This window comes from Grampus griseus (genome assembly GCF_964374135.1).
Source record: "Grampus griseus genome assembly, chromosome: 3".
Taxonomy (NCBI): Eukaryota; Metazoa; Chordata; class Mammalia; order Artiodactyla; family Delphinidae; genus Grampus; species Grampus griseus.
This window is the reverse complement of record NC_139019.1, coordinates 172191590-172215001: the sequence shown is the minus strand read 5'-3', so window position 1 is coordinate 172215001 and position 23412 is coordinate 172191590. Positions and strand designations below refer to the sequence as shown.

Below are 23412 nucleotides of genomic sequence, written 5' to 3'. Positions count from 1 at the left end.
TAACATTATTATGCAGATTGTATTTAAACTTCAGAAATATTTAAGACAGTTGTAACCCTGTAAAGCTGATGAAATATTAAAACAAGACAAAACACTTCTTTTAACAGAGAACGGCTCCTGTGGTGGTTTTTTGGGCGTCGCCCCACCCCTACCCTGGGTCCTGGCAGCAGAAGGCACAGGGCCTGACCCAGACAGCGTCCAGCAGGGACTGTGCCCCCCAGGGGACACTGGGTCACGTCCAGGGATGTGTGCGCTCCTGGCATCGAGTGGGGGGGGGCGGGGCCCCACAGAGGACGACCCTCCCCCATGTCAGCAGTGCTGGGTGGTGTCACCCTGACCTTATGTGGGTGAGATGCACGGAGCTGCCCCACGCCCACTGGGAGCAGCCCAAGCAGTCTTGGCCGTGACAGGGGTCCACTCTGCCCCCTCCCCAACCCCCAGCCTTCCTGCTGTGGTTCAGTCCACATTTTTACACTTGACTTGTGGCCGCAAAGAAAGCAGACCAAGGGGCGGGCTCAGCCCTCGGGGCAGTTTGCGACCCCTGGGCTCAGCACACGTGGAAGGGAAACCCCACACACGGGCAAACCAGCACAGCAAGATTTTCTGGGCATCTATTCCTCAGCCATGTCTTGACCCCACCCCCTGCCCAGAGGACGTGACGGGCTCAAGGTCAGCGTGGCCGGATGGTGGGCAGGGCGGGCCTCCTGCCACATGGCTCCCCTGCCACCTGCTCCGGCCACGGCTGGCCTGGGCTGGTCCCTCCCGCCGGGGTCAGCCCCCAGGTCTGTGTTGAGTGAGGAAAAACAACTCACTCCTGTTGGAGACACCTCCCTGTGGCCCATCCACGTGGTTCCAGCCTCTGCGGGCCTGGGGGACCTGGAGAGGTCAGAGGACAGGGGTCAACCCACCTGCCCCTCAGAGCCCCCTGCCCCCCCAGGGAGGTAAAGGAAAAGTGTTTTTTTGTTTTGTTTGTTTTTTTGTTTTAAAAAGGCCCATTCAGCAAACTGGATCGGCCTGTCCAGCATCTTCATTCCTCCTCTGAAGAGGCCCAGAGATGGGGCAAGAGGCCCTGAGGTCACACAGCCCTGGGGCAGGGGGGAAGCCGGGAGGGGGTCGGGCCCCGCCACCTCCTCCCCAGCCTCCCAGATCCCCGAGGAGCCTCCCGCCTGCTGGGCCTCCCGCTCTGTGCTTGTGAGGAGGCCCAGGGAGCCTCCCAGGTGAAACTCAAAACCATGTCTGATCAGCAGAGCTGCGGGAGCCCACCAGCAGCCAAAGGCAGGTTTGGATGAAAGGACGCCGGAAAAAGAAGAGGGTTTTCGCTTGAGTCATCCGCCTTCCCCTCCGCCATTAGTGCACTTAACGGGCGGCCCCACAAAGGCCAGGGCTGCTGGGTTTGTTCCTGGGTCCCCGCCGCCCCAGGTGGGCAGGGCGTGAGATGGGGCAGTGTACCCTGGGCCTGCAAACAGGAGGCTCTCAGTACATGTGTAGGGAACGAAGAATGCGGGGCTTAGACCCGGAGGGGTTGTGCAGACCTCTGTCCCTCAGTTTCCCCATCCTGCTCCTGCCGCCAGCCTCATGCCCTCCAGGCCTAGGATTTAGTGGGTCTAGGACCAGGAACCAGGCTGGCACCAAGGAGGTCTGGTGACTGGGTGGTCCGAGAGGCCCCCAAAGTGTGGCTTTTGTCCTGCCCTTCTGACACAACTGGTCTGTCCTCATTCCGGAACCAGGCTGGGGGTGGGGTGACCTCTGACCTCACACAGCAGCCTGGCCGAGCTGCGTCCCCCCACGGAGGGGCAGAGGGGAAACAGGAGGAGTGGAGGGAGAGGCCTGGGAGGGGGCCGGGCCAGCACTCCAGCTGCCCTGCCCTCCAGCAGAGCCAGGGGCTGCCCCTGCCTGAGTGACCACAGCAGCGACTTCTGTTTGCACAACTGGTCCCCCTGCAACCGGCACCTGCAGGGCCCACCCTGCGTCCTGGAACCTGGGTGCTTGGAAACTTCCAGGCCAGACCTCCGCAGATGAGGACACACACCCAGGGCTCGAATCAGCATCCCTGATTTGCACATGGGGAAACTGAGGCCCAGAGCTGTGCAGTGACCTGCTCCGCTGCTCAGGACCAGGTTCAAGCCCTGAGTTGGTGGCTAGAAGAAGGCTGCCTTGTTCCACCCCCGGGGGTCGCAGAGTGTGCCCATTCTCAAATGGGGCTCCACAGAATGCCCAGGATTCAGGATTCAAAGAAGGATGTGGTTTTGGGAAAACAGTATCTGAAAAATGTAAACTAGCATTTAAGGTGTTTCATTTTTCTTACTCGCAGTAAGAAAAAAAGTTTGAGGAAGCAGGGAGGGAACATCAGCTGGTTCTGGGGGTGGAAATCAGGAACAGTTGGTTCTAGCTCCAATCTGTCTTTGGAATAGATGGTCCTTGCCTCAGTGTCCCCTTTTGGCAGCTTCTGGAGGTTTGGACACCCAGCTCTCCCCAGTTTACAAAAGTTCTTCAGTTTCACATGTCCTTCCCCCCCAACCCTGCCGGGGATAAAATAAAATCCAGGTCCCCATATCCAGCTTCCCCCTCCATGATCTGCCTCAGGGCCTTTGCACGCACCTCTGCCCCTCTTTCTCTTCAGGTTGTTAGTTCCCGCTCTAAGGACACCTGCTCTGGGAAGCCCCTCCTCCAGATCAGGCAGGTCCCCCCTGACGCCCCTCCTCCCGGTTGCTGCTTCTTGCTGTGGCCCCTGGGCCGGGAGCAACTCCGACCGGCATCCCGGTCGGTGGCTCGAGCCTGCCACCTGGCGGCCGGGCCTGGGGCTGCGGAGCCCCAGGCTCCGGGCGCCGTTCCTCCTCCAGGAAGGCCCCTCCTCCGCTCTCCTCTCCACCATCCCCTCCCGGATGGCAGAGCGGGATTGGGGGACGCACCCCGCACCCAGTCTCCCCAATGTTGCTTGTGGGTACGCCGCCCAAGACAGCCATGAGACCGCGACTCCTGAGCGAAATTCCCCGTTTTCAAAGGTTAACAACTAACTCCACATTTTAAAATGCACTGTTTGTAGACGTGGCCTGCGGCCGGGAGCGCTCACACGAGATTGTTGGGTGCTCCCCAGACAGAGCTCGCGACTTGTTCGACCCGCACCAAGTTGCCGAAATAAAAATGTGGATTTTGTGGCCCCCGAAGAAGAGAGGTCCGGGGGAGGCGGACGATGGATCCGTGAATATGCGTCTAACTACGTTTTGAACACCAGCTACCTGTTATGTTAGGTGCGTAGTCTGTTTTACGTGCAATGTCTCATTCGGGCCTGTGAAGTCGGTATTCAATATACGCACGTTAAAAATAATCACCATCATCATCCGAGAGGTTGAGTGCTTGACCAAAAGCGCCCAGTGGAAATGGCCAAACCAGACCTCCAGGCTCTGAAGCTACTAACCGCTCTCAGGAGACCCTCGGCCTGGGTTTCTCCATCTATTTTTGAAAGAAATCTCCTTCCAAGATCTCTAACCAGGCTGTGCGTCCCTTGATTCTCCGCGGAGCGGGAAAGAAGAGCCCGCCTGATTCACAGGGCCCCCTCCCCGAGTCCTGTGCGCACGCTCGGGTCGGCCAGCCGCCGGGAGCCGGGCAACGTGGGCACCGCTCTAGCCGGCAGGGCGCAGTCGCCCGCGTCTCGCTGGTGATGACGCATGTCCTGGGCGGTGGAGAAAGCATGATGGCGGCGCCCGTGGAGGTGGCCGTGTGTACCGACTCGGCGGCCCAGCTGTGGAGCTGCGTCGTGTGGGAGCTGCACTCGGGCGCCAATCTGCTCACATACCGCGGCGGCCAGGCCGGGCCTCGCGGCCTGGCGCTGCTCAATGGCGAGTACTTGCTGGCGGCGCAGCTGGGCAAGAACTATATCAGCGCCTGGGAGCTACAGAGGAAGGTTCGGCGGCGCGCGCCTGGGCGCCGTTGGCGGGATGCGCGGGGCTCAGGGGCCTGGGGTCGGGAGAGGGGGCGGTGGGGGCCGCACGGGCCCTGAACCCCGGTGGGAAGTGGGGAATCCTATTAGGATGCTCTGCGCACGCGCGGGTCTGGGGGCTTTTTGGTGGGGGTAGGGAGCCGCGCGCCCGGCGTCGGTGGGAGCGGTTAGGGCGCTGCGCGCACGCGCTGAGCTGAGGGTGGGCTGCCGCTTGGAGGTGTGGCGGGCGGGCTTCGGGGCAGCCAGCGGTGCGCACGCGCACAAGGAGAGCTGGGTGTGGGTCTCCTGGGGGCCCTGCGCTGGAGCCGGCGTGGGGCGGGAAGTGTAATTGAAAGGAGTTTGCCGTAGGGTTTCCGTGGGCATCGTGGGCTTGGAGGGTGAAGGTCTGAGGCCTGGGGGAGCCCGCTGAAGGGGAGCCCGGAGACTCGTGTATTTATCACCCCTGAAAAGACGCTTACTTTTTGCCATTAGGGCCCACGGTTTCTCCTACAGAAACTTCGAAATGCAGCCCCTGAAGCTGCTCGCCACGTGTTTTTGCCAGCTGCCATGTCTTTCGGCAAGCTCAGTGCTCCGGTTCTGCCTGGTGTGGTACACACACAAACTTGAGAAGTTGTTCTATTTTAGACATTTAGAAACTGACGCTTACGATCCCAGGCGAGACTTCAGGGGATGCAGGACTGGGGCGAAAGCCTAGTGGCCAGACGGTTCCTCTGACCCCCAGTCCAGAGACTCACTGTCTTGCTTTTTAGAAAAAAAAAAAAAAAGTATTTATTCGTTTATTCGGCTGCGCCAGGTCTTAGTTGTGGCAGATGGGATCTTCGTTGCCGCGTGCGGGATCTTTAGTTGGGGCATGCGGGATCTAGTTCCCTGGGGATCAAACCTGGACACCCCCCCCACCTTCCCGCACTGGGAGCATGGGGAGTTGCAGCGCTGTCTTGCTTTTGAGGAGAATCCACAGGCCTCCACCTCCACCCCCGCCCTGCAAAGCCTCAGCTGGAGCAAACACCCCCCTTCCTGAACCATGGATTGGGTCAAACCACCCCTGTCCCCACTCCTCTTTCTGGTGCTTTTGGACTTACCAGCTGTCTGGGTGCTGCTCCCACTCGCCTCGCTTCCCCCTGCTCCCTCATCGGGCATGAAACTCAGAAGCTGCTTCTTTCTCTAGGACCAGCTTCAGCAGAAGATCATGTGCCCCGGACCGGTCACCTGTCTTACCACGTCGCCCAATGGCCTCTACGTTCTGGCAGGGATCACAGAGAGCATATACCTGTGGGAGGTGAGCATAGGAGCACAGAACCGGGGTGGCGGGCTCCGCTCGCAGGCTGCCAGCTGAGATCACTGACCCAGTTGTCACCGACAGTCTGTTACGTTTGTGGGGGAAGCTCACCTCACTTCTTGCGTAGACAGTGTAGGATCTGAGGCAACAGAACAAGGCCTTTCCTGACCTCGGCACCGGCAGAACGACCTTCCTGGCTGCCCCAGAGATCAGCAAAGAGAACCGACTGTTCTCTGTGGACTGTGTGAGGCCCGAGGATATGAGAGAGAGCTGGTAACCTCACTCCAGGGCTCTTAAACCTCAGTATGTGATTCTGAAACTAAGAGGCCTTGTTCAGGCGCAGGGAGAGAAACTGAGACAGGTCGCCCTGTGGTAGAAATACTCCTTCTTTTCGCTGTCAAGCTGGTGCAGGGGGTGTGGGCAGACGTTAGCGGCCCGTCCACCGTCAGCAGATGTCTCAGGTGGTTGGCTTCCTTGATGGGGGACACTGTGTGGTCCTGGCTCTCCACCCTCTTGGAGAATTCCTGGCCAGCGTGAGCTGTGGCCACGAGGGGGCGCCCCACGGGGCTATCCGAAGGCTGGCACACAGGCTGGGGGCTTTCTGATGCCTGTATCCGCCTCTGTGTGTAGCCTCTCTCCTTCCTTTTGCAGCGGGGTGAGCGGCTGTGTGTCTGTGTCCAGGTGTCCCTCTTAAAGAGACAATGGCCACTTCGCTCCCACGTCACCTCTTCTGAATTGATTACATCTTCAGAGATTATGTCCCGTTCAAGGGAGGTCACAGGTTCTGGAGGTTGGGCGTGGACACGTGTGTCTGGGGGACACAGTTCAACCTGTGGCAGCATCTGTGCCCCCCGCCAGCCAGTTCGGAAGATGGTGACTTGCAGCTCTGGCTGCAAAGATCGCCCCTGGGTCCAGCCGATCCTGGAGAGACCCTCCCTCACCAGCCCCCCTCGGCCTTGTCCCCTTGCTGACACCTTCCCTGGGGCTGTGTCATCTCACTGGGGACAGGGTGGGAACAGGTGCTCGCAGGATCCAAGGGGGCACGGCCCCGCAGCCTCCCTGTTCACTTCAGAGCCGCTTGGGGAGGGCTCCCCCCCTCCCATTCCCCCAGGGCTCCCCGTGACCCGGTGCCCCTCCGCCTCCCCAGGTTTCCACGGGGAACCTTCTGGTCATCCTGAGCCGCCACTACCAGGATGTGTCGTGCCTACAGTTCACGGGGGACAGCAGCCACTTCGTCTCGGGGGGCAAGGACTGCCTGGTGCTGGCTTGGAGCCTCTGCAGGTAGAGCCCCGGCCCTGGCGGCTCCCCATCCGGCTGTAGCCTCTGGCCGGGCGAGGCCTTAACCACGAGGGCGGGGAACCTGCTGTGCAGAGAGGCCAGGCCCCGGGGTGGGAAGGGGCTCCAGGTCAGGTAGGCTGGTGCCAGGAGGACGGGGCCCTGGGCAGCTACCCAGGACTTTTATTCGGGTGAGGGGGCCTGGTTGCTGCCCGGAGACAGGGTATAAAGGCGTCGAGATGTGGGCCGCCCTCCCCGCTGAGGTCCGGCTCCTCCCCACCCCCCAAGCGTGCTGCAGGCAGACCCCTCCCGGACCCCCGCCCCCCGACACGTGTGGTCTCGCCACACCCTCCCCATCACAGACCTGCACTGCGGCTTTGGTGGGCCCCTGGCCCGGGTGGCCACTTCCTCGCTGGACCAGACAGTGAAGGTAGGGCCCTGCCCTGACCCCTGCAGTGGATCTGTGAGCTGAGCCCGGCGGCTGGCGGGTTCCTGGCCCATAGGAACCAGAGCATCATCTCCTCCCGCTGGCTGGTGGCTCCAGACAGCTCTTAATCCCCCGCTGCCTGGGGCCTCAAGGACGGCCGGGGGCCGGGGGGTGGGGGGCGGGAGGGGGCAGTCCAGGCCTGTGTTGGCTTGGAAGTTCCCACTTGGCCACTGCACCTGGCAGCTCCTGGCCAAGCCTCAGGGGATTTGAGGGAGTCCTCAGGTCTTCGTCCCTGGTTGGGGCAGTCCAGGGCTGACCTGGTGGTGGCCTGGGGGCTGACAGTAACTGAAGCCGGTGGTGGCGAGGGGTCCCAGCGTGAGAAGCAGGTCCCTCAACCCCCGAGCCCCCCGTGGTGACAGCTCCCGTCTGAGGTTCCTGTGGCATCCAGAGTCTCCTGGCTGGGCCGCTGCGCTCCACTCCGCTCTCAGACCCATGCCCCCGTCCCTGCCCCCAGCTGTGGGAGGTCTCCTCCGGCGAGCTGCTGCTGTCTGTGCTCTTCGACGTGAGCATCATGGCCGTGACCATGGACCTGGCTGAGCATCACATGTTCTGCGGTGGTAGTGACGGCTCCATCTTCCAGGTCGACCTCTGTACCTGGGTGAGTGGGCGTGGGGGACGGGGGTGTGCGCGGCTTGGGGCTGAGATGCAGCTGTGCCCTGTGCTCACCGGCCCTCCCGCTTCCGCAGCCCGGGCAGAGAGAGAAGAGCTTCCAGCCGGAGCAGGACCACGGGAAGGTGTTCAGAGGGCACAGGTACAGGGATGGGGTCGACCAGGAGGTGGGGGGGGGGGTCACTGTGCCGCCCTCCCCCGGGCGCCAGGTGACCTGTCTGTCCCCAGGAACCAGGTGACCTGCCTGTCAGTGTCCACGGATGGCAGCGTGCTACTCTCGGGCTCCCACGACGAGACGGTGCGCCTCTGGGATGTGCAGAGCCAGCAGTGCCTCAGGACGGTGGCTCTCAAAGGTGGGCGCACGCAGCCCTCCTGGAGGCCCTGGGCCCGGGGGGCCTTGTCCACACGTGGGCGGCCCGGGGCTGGAGCAAGGCCCCAGAGTTTGCCTCGTGGAGGGTGGGGACGGGAATGCACGGGAGTGTCAGGGCCAGGTGGGTGGCTGGAGGGGCGGAGGGCGGGTCCCAACGCTGCCTGCCCGCCTGCCCCAGGCCCCGTGACCAACGCCTGCATCGTGCTGGCGCCCGTCAGCATGCTGAGCTCCGACTGCAGGCCCAGCCTGCCCTTGCCGCACTTCAACAAGCACCTGCTGGGCGCGGAGCATGGGGACGAGCCGCGCCACGGGGGCCTCACGCTGCGCCTGGGCCTCCACCAGCAGGTACGTCTCACCCCCAGCAGGGACCCCCACCCTTGGGCCTCAGCCTCTGCCGTGTGGCCTTGGGTGCCCTTGGGTCGGGTCCTGGTGGGGACCTTCCACATGCTCCTTTGCTGAAGAGGTTTCTCTGCCCTTGTCGTTGAGGCCAGTCTGATGGCTGGTCCCTGGCCTCAGGAAGCCCTGGAACCTTCCAGAGAGGGAGCGGGCCACACTGCCCTTTGAGAACAACAACAGGGTGTTGTTCCAGGGGCCGATCAGGACCCAGAGGTTGTGCACGGGCAGCCACCTTCTCCAGCTGGGCGGCGGGAGCGCTCACAGCCCCAGTGCCCATGGGACCCCCTTCATGACGGCCTGCCTGCCCCTCCAGGCCCCTGGGGCCCCTCCCTACCTGTCCTCAGCGCGGCCAGCCTTGCCCACTGAGGCCAGGCTCTGTCTGCTGTCTCTGCGCCTCGGAGTCACACGAGCCTGCGGGGCTGTCCACACCCCTCCCGGCGGCCTGATGGATGGCTGTGCCAGGCTCTGGGCTGCTGGCCCAGGGCAGCGTGCCCAGACAGGGTCCAGCGAGAGACGGATGGCCTCTGGGCGGCAGCAGGGTCCATCATCTCACAGGGCGGCTGAGCCCTCCCAGGGCTGGAGGCACCAGCTGACCGTTTGTCTGCACGTCCCTCGAGGTTTGATGGGAGTGGCCAGCTAATGCGGCCCCTTCTGTTCCAGGGGTCAGAGCCCAGCTACCTGGAGCGGGCGGAACAGCTGCACGGGGTGATGTGCAGCACGTTGGAGAAGGTGGGAGGGGAGAGGCCCCAAAATGGGGGAGGGGAGGGGCCCAAGATGGGGGCTTGTCCGGAGGGAAGGGCGGCAGGGGGCCTGGGCCTGGGTTGGAAGGGATGTGCCCCCGCCCCACCCCCCATCATGGACCGTGGGGACGGTGGCCCTCAGTGCCAGCCTCGCCCCGCTGCCTGCCAGTGGGATGTCTGAGGCCCCCTCCCGCTCTGAGCATTCCACCGCCCCTCCCCCAGAGCGTGCTGGGTGGCCAGGACCAGCTGCGGATCCGCGTGGCAGAGCTGGAGGACGAGGTGCGGAACCTGCGCAAGATCAACCGCGACCTCTTTGACTTCTCCACGCGCATCATCACTCGGCCGGCCAAGTGAGTGCGTGCACCCGACCCTGGCCAAGGGAGGCCCAGTGAGCACACACACAGCCCGGACCCGCGCCCGGACCCGCACCCGGACCTGCCCCCTGGGCTCCCCCCGGGACCCTCCCGACTGGCTGGCAGAGCCCGAGGCCCGCGCCCATCCTCTGCCAGCGTCCTATCATTTGGATTTGCCACCCCCACCAGGGGTCGTGGTCCAGTGTTGACCCGCTGTCCTTCCGTGACCTCCCATGTCATGTTGGTGCTGTGCCACATCTAACAAAAGAGCTGAAATCCTGCCTCTCGGCCTCCTTGTGCCCACGCCGGGCTCAGGACCCCGGTGGCGGGACCTGCCTCAGGGGCCTCGCCGTAGCCATCACAGCGTCCGAGTTTCAGATCTAGCGTCGAGAAGCCTTGGTTCTCACCTCTTAACTCACCTGCTGCCCCAGTGCCTTTCCATGACCCAGAGGCCATGCCACCAGTGGGACAGGGCAGGGGCATCCTGGGAGCTGCAGGACGAGGTCCCCAGGGGCAGGAGTGACTCAGGGACAGCAGTGTAGTCACACTGGTCCCATCACCCCAACCTGGGTCAGGGCAGTTGGCTCTGGGGTGGCAGCCAATTCTGGGCCAGGGTCATCTTGACCAGAACCTTCTTGGTGTCAGAGGCCGGAGGGAAGCCAGGCCCTACCCCCACTGCCCAGGGGAGACAGGGACACTTCCAGCTGGCACCCGGAGCCCAGCCGAGAGGTGGGCCCTGAGGCTGCCCATGGAACCTTCCAGAAAGCTGCCCCCAAATGACAGTCTGCTTAATGGTTCAGAAAATCCGCATGACTTAGCAGGTGCTGTAATGACCTCGGCTGGGGGCCAGCGCCTGGTTCATATCTTTAGCTAGTGGGCATCCCTGCTGGGGCTCTGCACCCACCCTCATGACCTGCCTTGACCAGGGAGCTGCCAGGTGAGGAGTCCTGCTGGCTGATAGGGTCCACGTTGTAGGTGCAGCCCCTGGGCCGCTGGTGGATCCCAAGAAGTGAGGCGGGGTGGGGGGGGCGGGTCGCGAGGCAGCCTGTCAGAGCAGAGCTGGGGATTGGAGCTGCGCCCTCCTCCCCAGAGCACCCAGAGCTGTTTTCCTGTCTGCAGTGTGCGCCCAGTCCGTCCTCACTCCCTTGGTTTCCAGAGGGTCCGGAAGATGATGAGAGGGCCTCAGAATTGGGCTGAGATTCCCCTAGGGCCAAGAGCCACCTCACCTGCCCGGGCCCCTTGTGCCCTGGCCCTGGTGGGGGGGGTGGTCCCTGGCAGCCCTGGTGCCGAGCCTGGGGCATGCTGCCCAACGCCCCCAGCTGTCTGCACTCGCCCCGTGATTCAGTGGCTTGGAAGGAGATGCCAGTTTTTGAGGCCCCGGTGTTGCTCTTTGTCTGGTGGAGTCCCAGGCAGGAGCTGGCAGGTGGCCAGGAGATGGGCTGGAGATCACCCAATGTCTGGCAGCCACCTCCTGGGCTCTGGGTTGTTCCCTGGGGAGCAGGGATATTGTTCTCATTGCCTTGGACCTTCAGCTGCCGCCTTGGGTCCTGGGGTTCCTCCTGGCTCACCTGCCACACCTATGGCTGGGGGTGAGGGTAGGCACCCCTGGGTGGGGTCCCCACCCCTGGGGCTGTCATTTTAATGACTCAGCCCTGAAGAGGGGGTTGCCTGGCTGGGCCTGGGAAGATCCTCCAGTTGACACGCAACTGTCTTTGCCCACGCTGTCCCTGCCACCTGTCCTTGCGGGCCTGCAAGGTCTCCTGTCCCCCTTCCGCGGGCCGTGCCGAGGGAGTTCACTGGAGGTCAGCTGGCAGGAGCTGGTTGCAGAGAAGGTTGCTGGTGGGCCGTGAAGGCTGGAGCCCGTTTGCCTCTCTCCCTGAAATCTCTACGGGGCCCCGGGCAAGCCACACCTGGCCCCGAGGCTCCGTGTCATCTGTAAAAGGGAACGTACACCACCTCGGCCTGCGGGGAGCCTTCAGGAGCTGGTGTGCGGCTGAGCAGGTGTGTCACAGGCACCAGGCACACGGCCAGTAATGCCGTCTGTAAGAATCTGTAGAAGCACAATTTGACCCTGAATCCTGGTCCATCACTGCCAGAGGGGCAGGTGCAGGCGGCACCCAGCATTCACAGATGACTCCTGCATGTGTGCTGAGTTTATGTGAACCGCAGTGGCATACCGCCTCTCACCCACCAGGACAGCTGCTATTTAAGAAACAAAACGTGTCAGGAGGCGGTGGAGAAATCTGAGCCCTTGTGCACTGCTGGTGGGAAGGTGAAATGGTACAGCCGCTGTGGCCAATAGTCTGGAGGGTCATCAAAAAATAAAATGTGGAATCACCATACACTCCAGCAATCCCCCTGCTGAGTGCATCCTCCAAAGAAATTAAAGCAAGAGACTTGAGATGTTTGCACGCTCGTGTTCACAGCAATGTGATTCACAACAGCCAAAAGGTGGAGACAACCCAAGTCGCCATTGACAGATGATAAAACAGTGTGGTCCATTCACACAAGGGAATATTATTCAGCCTTAAAAAGGAAGGAGATTCTGACACCTGCTACAACAGGGATGAACGTTGAGGGCATGATGCTCAGTGAGAGAAGCCAGACACAGGACAAATACTGTCTGATTCCACTCACGGGGGTCCCTGGGGGGGGTCACATCCACAGAGACAGGAAGTAGATGGTGGGGGCCAGGTGCTGGGGGCGGGGTGGGGAGTCAGGGTTTCATGGGGACAGAGCTTCAGTTTGGGAAGATGAGAAAGTTCTAGAGGTGATGGTGGGATGGTTGCACAACGTGAATGTGCTTAATGCCACCAAGCTGTGCACTTAAAAATGATTAAAATGGTGAACTTTATGTATATTTTACCACAATTAAGGAAAAAACCTTGCCTGTGTCCACTTGTTTGATGTGCAGGGTAGCTGGGAGGTCAGAACTACTACCATTGAGCTTGTAAAGATGGGAGCTGAGGGATTTCCCTGGTGGTCCAGTGGTTGGGACTCCATTGCAGGGGGTGCCAGTTTGATCCCTGGTCGGGGAGCTAAGATCCCACGTGCCTTGGGGCCAAAAAAACAAAACATAAAATAGGGGCTTCCCTGGTGGCGCAGTGGTTGAGAGTCCGCCTGCCGATGCAGGGGACACGGATTCATGCCCCGGTCCGGGAAGATCCCACATGCCGCAGAGCGGCTGGGCCCGTGAGCCATGGCCGCTGAGCCTGCACGTCTGGAGCCTGTGCTCCGCAACGGGAGAGGCCACAACAGTGAGAGGCCCGCGTACCAAAAAAATATATATATATATAAAATAGAAGCAATATTGTAACAAATTCGATAAAGACTTTTAAAATGGTCCACATCAAAAAAAAGCTTGAAAAAAAGAGCTGGGAGCTGAGGCGCAGAGGCCAGGGCACCCAGCGCAGGTCATGCAAGTAGTGGGCCTTGGGGGAAGGTGAGGTGTAACAGCAGGACCCGAGATAGGGCGGCTTCAGGGGGTTCCCCCGTGAATCCGACGGGGACCCAAGGCACCGTCGGGTGCTTGCGTACCTACCAGAACTAGCAGCCAGTAATGTTTGTCGACTGACTGACTGACTGACTGCTGAGGGCCACATTAGGGTGAGAAGATATCCCCTCTCCAGGATGGGTCCGTTTCTGGGGACTCATGCTGGCATAGGGACCTTACCCCAGGTTGGGGTGAGGCCCAGGTGGTCCCAGGTGGTCTTAACCTGGCACCTCACCCAGAACAGTGGTGGGGGTGGGGGCTCCCTGGTATGACCCTCCCTGTCCTGGGATGCCTGGCCAGGTGGCTGGATGAGGTAGCCTTGTCACCTGGAAGCCAGCCACCCAGCTCTCATTAGTCATCTCAAAATTCCATTCATGCTGCTGGCCGTTACTTGCATTTTTCTTCATCTAATGGAGTTTGTCCCCTGCGTCTCTAACACTGGCTCCAAAAGGAGATGGTTTCTTGTGCGTGAAAGATATCAGCTGAGTGTAGACGCGTTCCTTAGAGCTGGAATGTTCCATGCACAGTTGCTGCCCTGTGCCTTGCGGGGTCTGGGGAGAAGACTGGCTTTCTCCAGTCCCCCACCTGGGATGGGAGAATTCCATGCAGGGTGCTCCTGGGCCCTTATTTGACCGGTGGTTATTGAGCGCCTCCCACAGGCCAGGGCCACAAGAAGGTCTCCATGGCATTTGTCGTGGGGAGGCCCAGTTAATGTAGGAAGAGGCTGGGGGATTGGTAGGCTGCGGGGAGCTAAGGAAAGTTCCAGGGCAGCGCAGAGTGATGTAACCACGCGTCCTTGTCTGAGCAGTTGCTCAAAGCAACAAGCAATTATAGAGTGCCTGCTGTGTGCAAGCACTGGAGACAGCAGTTAACGAGCCAGACCCGGCCCTGTCTCCCAGAGCTGGCCACTGAATAAAGCAAATAAAGGGACAAAAAGACGATAGCGTGTGATGGAGTTCATGTAGGCAGGGATGACAAGGGTGTTCTGCATCTTTCTGGGTGACAAGCTAGGAAAGTTTTTCCAGCAGGGGCATTTGGCACTGGGTCTTGAAGGGTGAAGAGGAATTCTCTGGCTCAAGTTGCTTGTCCACAGCTGGAGGGCAGGAGATCTTCCCCACAGGTCCCCATAAGACAAGTCTGCTTCAGTTTCCCTGGGGCGCCAACGATGGTAGGGCACGTGGACGGGTTGGTCTGGGTAGACACTGCTCCCTGGAGGAGGAGGGTGCAGCTGGGTGACTATGGACGCACACTGACCCCTTGTGGGCCTTAGTTTCCCTGACTGAGAATTGGGAACCGTTGCCGGGATGAGGGAGGGATCCAGGGGTGAGTGTGGGTACCGGTCTTGATGCAAAATCCCTCCCTGCTGCGAACGTCGGCTTCCTCATCTGTAGAGTGGGCACAGAGCCAGGAGGAGCAGTGGTTCGATTTCGCACCCCACCCCAACCCCCGCCTGCTGTGGCCATCTGAGCCTCAATTTCCCGCCCTGCGTAGTGGGACCCACGCCTCCCTAGTGGGCTGCCTGGCACTGGGGGACTGGGAGGGGGGAGGGCGGGCGCAGGTGGGCGGGCTCGGGCAGGGAGGGAGGTGCCGGCCCGGCGGGGGCGGGGAGGGAGCGGCGGGGGCGACCGAGATCCCGCCTCCCGTGGTGCGACCCGCGGCTCCGCCCCGCGGCGCCCGCCGGCAACTTTGGGATGGAGTTTGTGCGGGCGCTGTGGCTCGGCCTGGCGCTAGCGCTGGGGCCGGGGCCCGCCGGGGGCCACCCGCACCCGTGCGGCGTCCTGGCGCGCTTGGGGGGCTCGGTGCGCCTGGGCGCCCTCCTGCCCCGCGCGCCCGCCGCCCGCGCCCGCGCCGCCCTGGCCCGGGCCGCCCTGGCGCCGCGGCTGCCGCACAACCTGAGCCTGGAGCTGGCGGCCGCCGCGCCCCCCTCCCGCGACCCCGCCTCGCTGGCCCGCGGCCTATGCCAGGCGCTGGCGGCACCGGGCGTGGCGGCCGTGCTAGCCTTCCCCGAGGCGCGGCCCGAGCTGCTGCAGTTGCACTTCCTGGCGGCGGCCACCGAGACCCCCGTGCTCAGCGTGCTGCGGCGGGAGGCTCGCGCTCCGCTCGGCTCCCCGGTACGCGCGGACGCCGGGGTCAGGACGTGCGGGGACCCGGGGTCGGGACGGGAGAGACCCTGGGACGCTCTTGGAGCGCGGGGCCCGGGGGTCCGGATAGCTGAGTCCTTGGGACGCGCGGGCCTCAGAGTCTGGACCCTAAATGCAAGAGTCCGGATGCGGGGAGACTCGGAGTCCAGATGACAGAGGCCCAGGGACGGCCCTCGGGTTAGCGGAACCTGGACCCCTGAACCCCGGATGTGTCCGGAGATCAGGGACCCGGAATGGGAGGCGGGAGCCCAGGGGCGCAGGGACCTAGAGCCACGGAACCCCGCGGCTCGGGAGCCCCGCGGGATACCTCTGGACCCCAGATGGCGGATCCCACAGGACGCTTCCCTGGGCTTTGGCGGTGGAGTCCCACCAGCAGCGCGGCCCCCTTCCCCGGTCAGGTCACAGGGTGCCTCCGGATTCCCACCAAGCAGGGCCGCGGGGCTGGGATGGGGAAGCGGGTCTCCCTCTCTCCAGGGTCTGCAGTTTCAGGGGCTGCGGCTGGGGACTTTCCTCCTGCCAGGATCCTACCAGAGGCCCTCGAGGCCGAGGCTACCCACACCCCACAGCCTTCTTGATGGCCTTCTCAGGTCCCCAGGGCCACCCTATCTCTCCTAAACCCTCCATCCTCCTCCACCCTATCCTCGTCCTTGGAGTTTATTCTCTTTTCTTAATTACACCCCCAGGCTGGAATTTGGGTCCGAATAAGAAGAGAATGGGACAAGGAGGAGAGAAGGGTGACTGGCAGAGCTCTGGGGACCCTGTTGTGCCCCAGGGAAAGAACCCCCTCCCAGGGCCAGCAGGGAGGGGCCCAACGCTGGGATATGGGGTCTGGAAGGGGGCCTGCCTCTCTCCAAACCCACCTTGAAGCCCCCTCAGGCCTTCCTTCTCCTGAGGGCGGGGAGACCCTGACCCTAGAGGAGGCCTGGGTCTCATTAACCCCCTCTGTCCTTGATCCCCTCCCGGTGGGAGAGATGTAGGACCCAAATCCATGCCTGTGGCGCCCTCTGCAGCCGGATCCAGGAACTGCACCCTCTGCAGTTGGACCTGTCAGGCTTTGGGGGGGGGGTACTACTGGCTTGCCCCGCCGCCCCGCGGGAGACTGAGCAGCAGCCCCCAGCCTTTCCCCCTGCACTCAGCACCCTGTCCCCACACGGACAACACCCTGCCTACATTAGGTGTCTGGCAAAGCTCTCTCGTCCTTCCCATGCTCAAAGCAAATTCAGGAGAACTTTCTGGGTCCCTGAGCACGGAGGGGGGGCCCCTCAGTCCCTAGCTTGCCTCGTAAGTCTGAATAGAGGTGGGGTAGTGGAGCTGGGTTTTGAAGGATGTGTAGGAGTTGGCTGTCATAGATGGGAAAAGGTATTCCAGCTGGGGAATGCAAAAAGCCTCAGGCCAGGGCCGGGCTTTGTGCTGATGGCGATGGGGAGCCACAGAAGGGGTTAGAGCAGGTGTGGGGCTGGGAAGAAGCAAGCACGAGGTCCAGTTATCAAGGTGTCATGCGTTTATTGAACACGTACAGATGGAGTGGGAAGAGGGTGGTGGGACACTGAGTTTGCCAGCCCTAACTGTGACCACCCCTCTGCCAGAACCCCTTCCACCTGCAGCTGGACTGGGCCAGCCCCCTGGAGACTCTGCTGGACGTGCTGGTATCAGTGCTGCAGGCGCACAGCTGGGAGGACGTTGGCCTGGTGCTCTGCCGCGTGCGGGACCCTGGCGGCCTTGTGGCCCTGTGGACAAGCTGGGCGGGCCGGGCTCCGAAGCTCGTGCTGGACCTGAGCAGGCCGGACCCGAGCGATGCAGGGCTGCGGACCCGCCTGGCCCCACTGGGGGTGCCCGCGGGGGGAACGGCCCCAGTCCCCGTGGCCGTACTCCTGGGTTGCAACGAGGCCGGCGCCCGGCAGGTGCTGCAGGCCGCACCCCCCGGGCCCCGCTGGCTGCTGGGCACGCCGCTGCCCGCCAAGGCACTCCCCACCGAAGGCCTGCCGCCTGGGCTGCTGGCGTTGGGCGAGGTCGCTCGGCCCCCGCTGGAAGCCGCCATCCACGACGCGGTGGAACTAGTGGCCCGCGCGCTGGGCAGTGCGGCCCGCGTGCAGCCGGAGCGTGCCCTCCTCCCCGCCATGATCAACTGCAATGACCTGCCGCTGCCCGGGCCCGAGTCCTCCGGTCACCTCTTGGCACGGTGAGCGGGGACCCTGCTGCAGGAAGCCGTGTGTGTGGCTTTGTGAGAAGCGGGAAGGGAGGCCCCACCTGAGGCTCTCAACTGGGCTTTGGTCTGGGCCGTCGCCCCAGCCCTCAGGGCGTGGGTACCCCGGCTGGGAAGGGGGTCTGGAGTAGGGGGTACAGCAGCATCCCCCGTGGCCCGGTGTGTCTGAGGCGGAGCGATAGGTCTCACCTCGGCGGAGGGATCCCTCCGCCACCCTGATGCCGCCCACCCCCACCAGGTTCCTGGACAACACGTCCTTCCGGGGCCACACGGGGCAGGTGTGGGTGACCAGCTCCTCGGAGGTGCACATCTCCCGGCGCTTCCCCGTGTGAAGCCTCCGCCGGGACCCGCGGGGCGCCCCGGCCTGGGCCACGGTGGGCGGTGGCAGGACGGGCGGCTGGAGTCAGAGGCAGGGGGCGCGGCCGGTTGGCCCCCACCCCCGCCGGAAGCCCGGGCGCGGCCCAAGCTGCGCGTGGTGACACTGGTGGAGCACCCATTCGTGTTCGCCCGCGAGCCGGACGAGGACGGTCGGTGCCCGGCAGGGCAGCTGTGCCTGGCCCCCGGCACCAACGACTCGGCCGCCCTGGACGCGCACTTCGCCGCGCTGGCCGACGGCTCGGCGCCCCACGCACTGCGCAGGTGCTGCTACGGCTACTGCATCGACCTGCTGGAGCGCCTGGCGGAGGACGCGCCCTTCGACTTCGAGCTGTACATCGTGGGCGACGGCAAGTACGGTGCGCTGCGCGACGGCCGCTGGACCGGCCTGGTGGGCGACCTGCTGGCCGGCCGGGCGCACATGGCTGTCACCAGCTTCAGCATCAACTCAGCCCGCTCGCAGGTGGTGGACTTCACCAGCCCCTTCTTCTCCACCAGCCTGGGCATCATGGTGCGCGCGCGGGACACGGCGTCGCCCATCGGCGCCTTCACGTGGCCGCTGCACTGGTCCATGTGTCTGGGCGTCTTCACCGCGCTGCAGCTGACTGCGCTCTTCCTCACCCTCTACGAGTGGCGCAGCCCCTTCGGCCTCACGCCCCGCGGCCGCAACCGGGGCACCGTGTTCTACTACTCCTCTGCCCTCAACCTCTGCTACGCCATCCTCTTTGGACGCACAGTGTCCAGTAAGACACCCAAGTGCCCCACGGGCCGCCTCCTCATGAACCTATGGGCCATCTTCTGCCTGCTCGTGCTGTCCAGCTACACGGCCAACCTGGCCGCCGTCATGGTCGGGGACAAGACGTTTGAGGAGCTCTCGGGGATCCACGACCCTAAGGTGCGTGGCCATGGGGTTTCAGGGGTCAGAGCCCGGAGGTCACCCCCGCCCCCAGTCCCCACCCAGTAGAGGGCGGCCATCTGCTCCCACAAACTCATGTTGAACCCAGCTGGGACAAAACAGGCGAGGCTGCTGGTGAGAATCAAGACAGAGAAACAAAGTAGATGGTGTGTGAATTGGTGATAAAGTTCCAGGGAGGAAAATTAGGGTGGGGACATAGGGAGCACTAGGGAGGGATGATTTCTCAAATGGGGGTCAGGAATTCCTCTGGGAGAGGTGATAGGTGAGGGACTTTTATGTAGATATCAGGGAGGAATATGGTAAGCAGAGGAGGCAGCCCGTGCAAAGGCCCTGGGACAGGATTGTGCTTGGCAGGTTGGAGGAACAGCAAGGAGGCCTGTGTGTGTCTGGAGCAGAGTGAGTGAAGGGGAGAGGGGAGAGAGGGGGGAGGCGAGAGCAGGGAGGGGGATGGGGCAGGTCATGCAGGGCCTGCACATGTGGGAGGACCTGGGCCTCCACAGAAGCTCCATTTAGACAGAACTTTCACCAGGAGTCCTGGAGGGCTGTGGGCAGAGCAGGGCATGCCCCAGCCTACATATTTTTCTCTTTTAATGAAAAGATTTTAATATTCTGGAGTAGGGAGCAAGGCCCACGATGAATGAACCCATTGCTCGGCTCCAAAGTCAACTCCTGACCAGTTTCGTCCATGCACCAGCCATAGCCGCTGGGTTACCATGAGGGAAATCCCAGGCCTCCTATCATTTCGTCATGAGTATTCTGGGAACTTAAACATCAGGCAGCCATTTTTCTCAGTTGTCTTTTTTTTTTTTTTTTTTTCCTCCACGGTTTGTTTGAATCTGGATCCAAAATGTACAGACCCCGAGGAAGGTAGAAACCTCCTTGTTACCAGGCCCAAACTTGGGTCCACTCACCTGCAGTCAGTAAAGCCAATCTACTGACACAGGGTCCTGGTGAAGGAAAGCGCAGTGTTTACTGCAGATAAAGCAAGGAGTCTGCACAGCTAGTGCTTAAGACCTGAACCCCTGGATGGCTTTCAGGGAAAGGTTTATTTTTGTTTGTTTGTTTTTTAATTTTTATTTAAGTATTGGGGACAGGTTTTTAAAGAGCGGGTGAGGGAGGGGGGCTGGGGTGTGTGTGATTAGCTCCTGGATGTTCTGATGGGTTGGTGGTGAAGTAATTGGGAGTCAACATCATCAACCTTCTGGCTCCAATCAGTCTGGGGTCTACATGCTTGTGGGCAGCATGCAGTTAACTTCTTCCACCTGGTGGGGGTTTCAGTGTCTGCAAAAGAGCTCAAAGGATCTGGCTCAATTTTTTTTTTTTTCCCCCATGCCGCATGGCATGCAGGATCTCAGTTCCCCAACCAGGGATTGAACCCATGCCCCCTGCAGTGGAAGCACTGAGCCTTACCCACTGGACCGCCAGGGAAGTTCACTGACTCAGAATATTATCTACAGCCCTTGAGAAGGAATGAAAATTCCTTGACGTTAATGGCTAAACTATTATTATTATTTTGTCTTGTTTGACTGTTTTCCTTTGTTTCAGCATTTTCTCACTTCTCTGATTAAATTTATTCTTTGGAACTCGGGGAAGGCCTAGGAGACTAAAGTTTTTCTACAGACAAGAGGCAGGCAGAGGACCAGGTGGGGGTCTGTCCCGGGAAGGCCCCATGGGGCCATCTGGACACTCCATCTTTTTGTTCACTAGCGATTTGTTTGTTGGAGAAGTTGTTTTTTCTCCTGCAGCATCTCCCAGTGTTTGGATCTAGCTGCTCTCGTCTCCTGCTTCTCCCCCACCCCAGTGTCCTCTGTTAAACCAGTAATGAGACCTAGATGCTTGCTGTCCCGTGGGCCAGCCACTCTCCACACGTGGCTACTTTTTTAAAATAATTTTTTTAAATAATTTTTTTTTTTTTTGGCTGTATTGTGTCTTTGTTTCTGCGTGCAGGCTTCTCATTGCGGTGGCTTCTCTTGTTGCGGAACATAGGCTCTAGGCGCGCGGGCTCAGTAGTTGTGGTGCACGGGCTTAGTTGCTCCCCGGCATGTGAGATAGAACCCGGGTCCCCCGCATTGGCAGGTGGATTCTTAACCAATGCACCACCAGGGAAGTCCCGTGGCTACTATTTAAATTGATTTAATTGAAAGCACTCAACAGCCACTTAAGAACAGCACAGGTGTGAAGCATTTCCTTCCCCAGAAAGTTCTAGATGGCCCTGCCTGCCTCAGGTCTGGCTTCTCGGAAGTGCTGTAGCCCCGACAAGGAGGCCCTGGTCAGGTGGCCTCAGCAGCCACTCATGCTTTGCTTTAGGGAGGTTGCACAAACAGTGGGCGGGCCGGAGAGCCCGGGGCTGAGGGGGCAGCGCTGGTGCAGGAGGAATGGGGGATGGGGGCCTTGGGTGGGGGCTGCGGAGGGGCGAGCACCGGGCAGGTCCAGGGTGTCCGGAGGGCAGCGCCCACAGGATCTGCAGGTGGACGGGACGTGGAGATGAGAGATGCAGAGGCGGGCAGAGGAGGGAGAGCGACTGCGGTGGGAAGGTGTGGGGTGGCTCGAGAGTGGGTCTTGGACGTGGCGAGCTTGGGGTTCCCGGGGGACCCTAAGGAGAGACGCAGCGGGTGCGGAGGCGGAAGTGTGGAGTTAAGGGCCTGGAGATGGACGTGCGGGTTTTAGAACATTTTCAACTGGGCGGTCCTGCCCCCAGGGGACACTGGGCCATGTCCTGGCACATCTGTGGTTGTCAGACTAGGGCAGGGGGCTCCTGGCATCTAGGGGTTGGGGCCAGGGATGCTGTTCCACACCCCACGGAGCCCAGGATGGCTCCCCAGAGATGACGTGGCCCACGTCAGCTGGTTGGGAGCCCTGGGCCTGGGTGCTCCGGGCTGGCGGACGGAACGGGGGTGGGGGAGAGCCGGGCTGGGACCAAGGGACCCCCACAGGCGCTGACCGGGCGCTGGCCCGCAGCTGCACCACCCGTCCCAGGGCTTCCGCTTCGGAACCGTGTGGGAAAGCAACGCCGAGGCCTACGTCAAGAAGAGCTTCCCGGAGATGTACGCACACGTGCGGCGCCACAGTGCGCCCACCGCGCCCCACGGCGTCGCCATGCTGACGTGAGGGGGGCGCGCGGGGCGGGGCCCGGCGGGCGGGGATGCTCACCCCGTCCCCGTCCCCCTCCCGGGCAGAAGCGACCCCCCCCCCAAGCTCAACGCCTTCATCATGGACAAGTCGCTCCTGGACTACGAGGTGTCCATCGACGCGGACTGCAGACTGCTGACCGTGGGCAAGCCTTTCGCCATTGAGGGTGAGCGGCCCCCGGGACCAGTGACCTGCGGGCTCCAGGCGGGCACAGCTCCTGTGGGTCTGCGTCCACTCCGGTCCCAACCCAAGGCCCGGCCTCCCCCAGGCTATGGCATCGGACTCCCCCGGAATTCGCCACTCACCTCCAACCTGTCCGAGTTCATCAGCCGCTACAAGTCCTCCGGCTTCATCGACCTCCTGCACAAGTGGTACAAGATGGTGCCTTGTGGCAAGCGGGTCTTCGCCGTTACAGAGGTAGGGCAGGCCCGGGACGCAGGGAGGGGTAGGCGTGGGGGGCTCTGCGCCTGTGTGTCCTTCACCAAGGTGACCAACCCCTGCTCGTTCCCAAGACTGTGTGTTTGCCTGCTTTTCTGCACCCTGTTCATCCTCCAAAACCCCAGTTCCAGTGGCCTTTCTTCTGTGACACCTCACCTCTGAAAATGGAGCCCTAGCCTTCCAATCCGGCTCCACAGCCCCAGGCCCTTCTCCCTGGCCCCACCTCTGCCCCCACCCCCGTCCAAGGCCAGGGCTCCCCAAGGGTCTGCCATGACCAGGAGGGGTTTTGTGCCTGCGTCCTGCCCGCAGATCCTCCAGATGGACATCTACCACTTCTCAGGACTCTTCGTGCTGCTCTGCCTGGGCCTGGGCAGTGCTCTGCTCAGCTTGCTGGGGGAGCACGTCTTCTACCGCCTGGCACTGCCGTGCATCCGAAGGGGCAACAAGCTGCAGTACTGGCTGCACACGAGCCAGGTGAGGAGCGGGGGCTGCGGGGTGGAGGGAGGGGGAGGGCGTGCAGGATGGCCTGCTGCTGACCCGACCCCGACGCGACTTCTGTCTTGGCTCCTAGAGAATCCATCGCGCCCTCAACACGGAGCCGCCCGACAGGCAGGAGGAGCCGGAGCCGAGGTAAGGGGCCCTGGGGGCCGCTCTCCACCCCAGCAACTCCCATCCCTGCCCTCCAGCCCCGACAGGCTGGATGGACCCCGGGGTCACCAGTCCCAAAGGGCAGAGTGGGACTGTGGGTAGGATGCGGCTGCCCAGCCCCATCCGTCCCCAGGGGTCTCGAGGAGCCGCAGCAGGGCACTCTGGCCGCCCCCGCCGGCCTGGGGGGCTGGACATGGGTGCGCCAGGCCTCGGTGAGGGAGTGTTGCGCGCACTTCCTACTGGAGCCGGCCGTGGCCGCCACCGCTGCCACCACTCCCGTTGAGGATGCCCCAGACGCGGATGGGGATGCGGGGATAGGCCGCCCGGGGTCCCTGTCTGGCTCTGCTCCAACGGCCGCCCGCCCGCCGAGCTGTTCTTGGGCGCCCCACGCCCCGAGGAGCTGGAACAGCTGGAGCAGCGCATCGCAGGCGCACGCGAGAGGCTCCGCCAGGCGCTGGTGCGGCGCGGGCAGCTCCTCGCCCAGCTCGGGGACGGCGCCCGCCACGGGCCGCGCAGCCGGCTCCAGGCCTCCGAGGAAGCACCCGTGGCCGCCCAGTGACGCGGGACCAGGCCCTCCTCCACCTGCAGCAGGGGCTCCGAGGGGCCTCGCCTGGCCTCCCCGCACA

General features: G+C 62.4%; 2 protein-coding genes across 2 annotated transcripts; both read left to right on the top strand.

Annotated features, from left to right (window-relative positions):
• Window positions 1-3658: 3658 nt before the first annotated feature.
• Window positions 3659-10375, top strand: WDR18 (WD repeat domain 18; the record flags this gene model as incomplete). Its single annotated transcript, XM_082651605.1, has 10 exons — window positions 3659-3901; window positions 5103-5213; window positions 6361-6494; window positions 6777-6918; window positions 7430-7573; window positions 7662-7726; window positions 7813-7937; window positions 8133-8299; window positions 9011-9079; window positions 9313-10375. 10 exons carry the CDS (start codon window positions 3659-3661, stop codon window positions 9442-9444), a joined length of 1332 nt encoding a protein of 443 aa, XP_082507731.1. The 3' UTR covers window positions 9445-10375.
• Window positions 10376-14618: 4243 nt separating this feature from the next.
• GRIN3B (glutamate ionotropic receptor NMDA type subunit 3B) lies at window positions 14619-23345 on the top strand (the record flags this gene model as incomplete). Its single annotated transcript, XM_082650417.1, is given in 12 exon segments — window positions 14619-15047; window positions 16664-17256; window positions 17519-17609; window positions 17613-17658; window positions 17661-18550; window positions 21530-21675; window positions 21748-21866; window positions 21969-22117; window positions 22448-22612; window positions 22710-22768; window positions 22920-23113; window positions 23116-23345. Coding segments are annotated over 12 exon segments (3102 nt in total). The 5' UTR covers window positions 14619-14627.
• Between the last annotated feature and the right edge of the window lie 67 nt (window positions 23346-23412).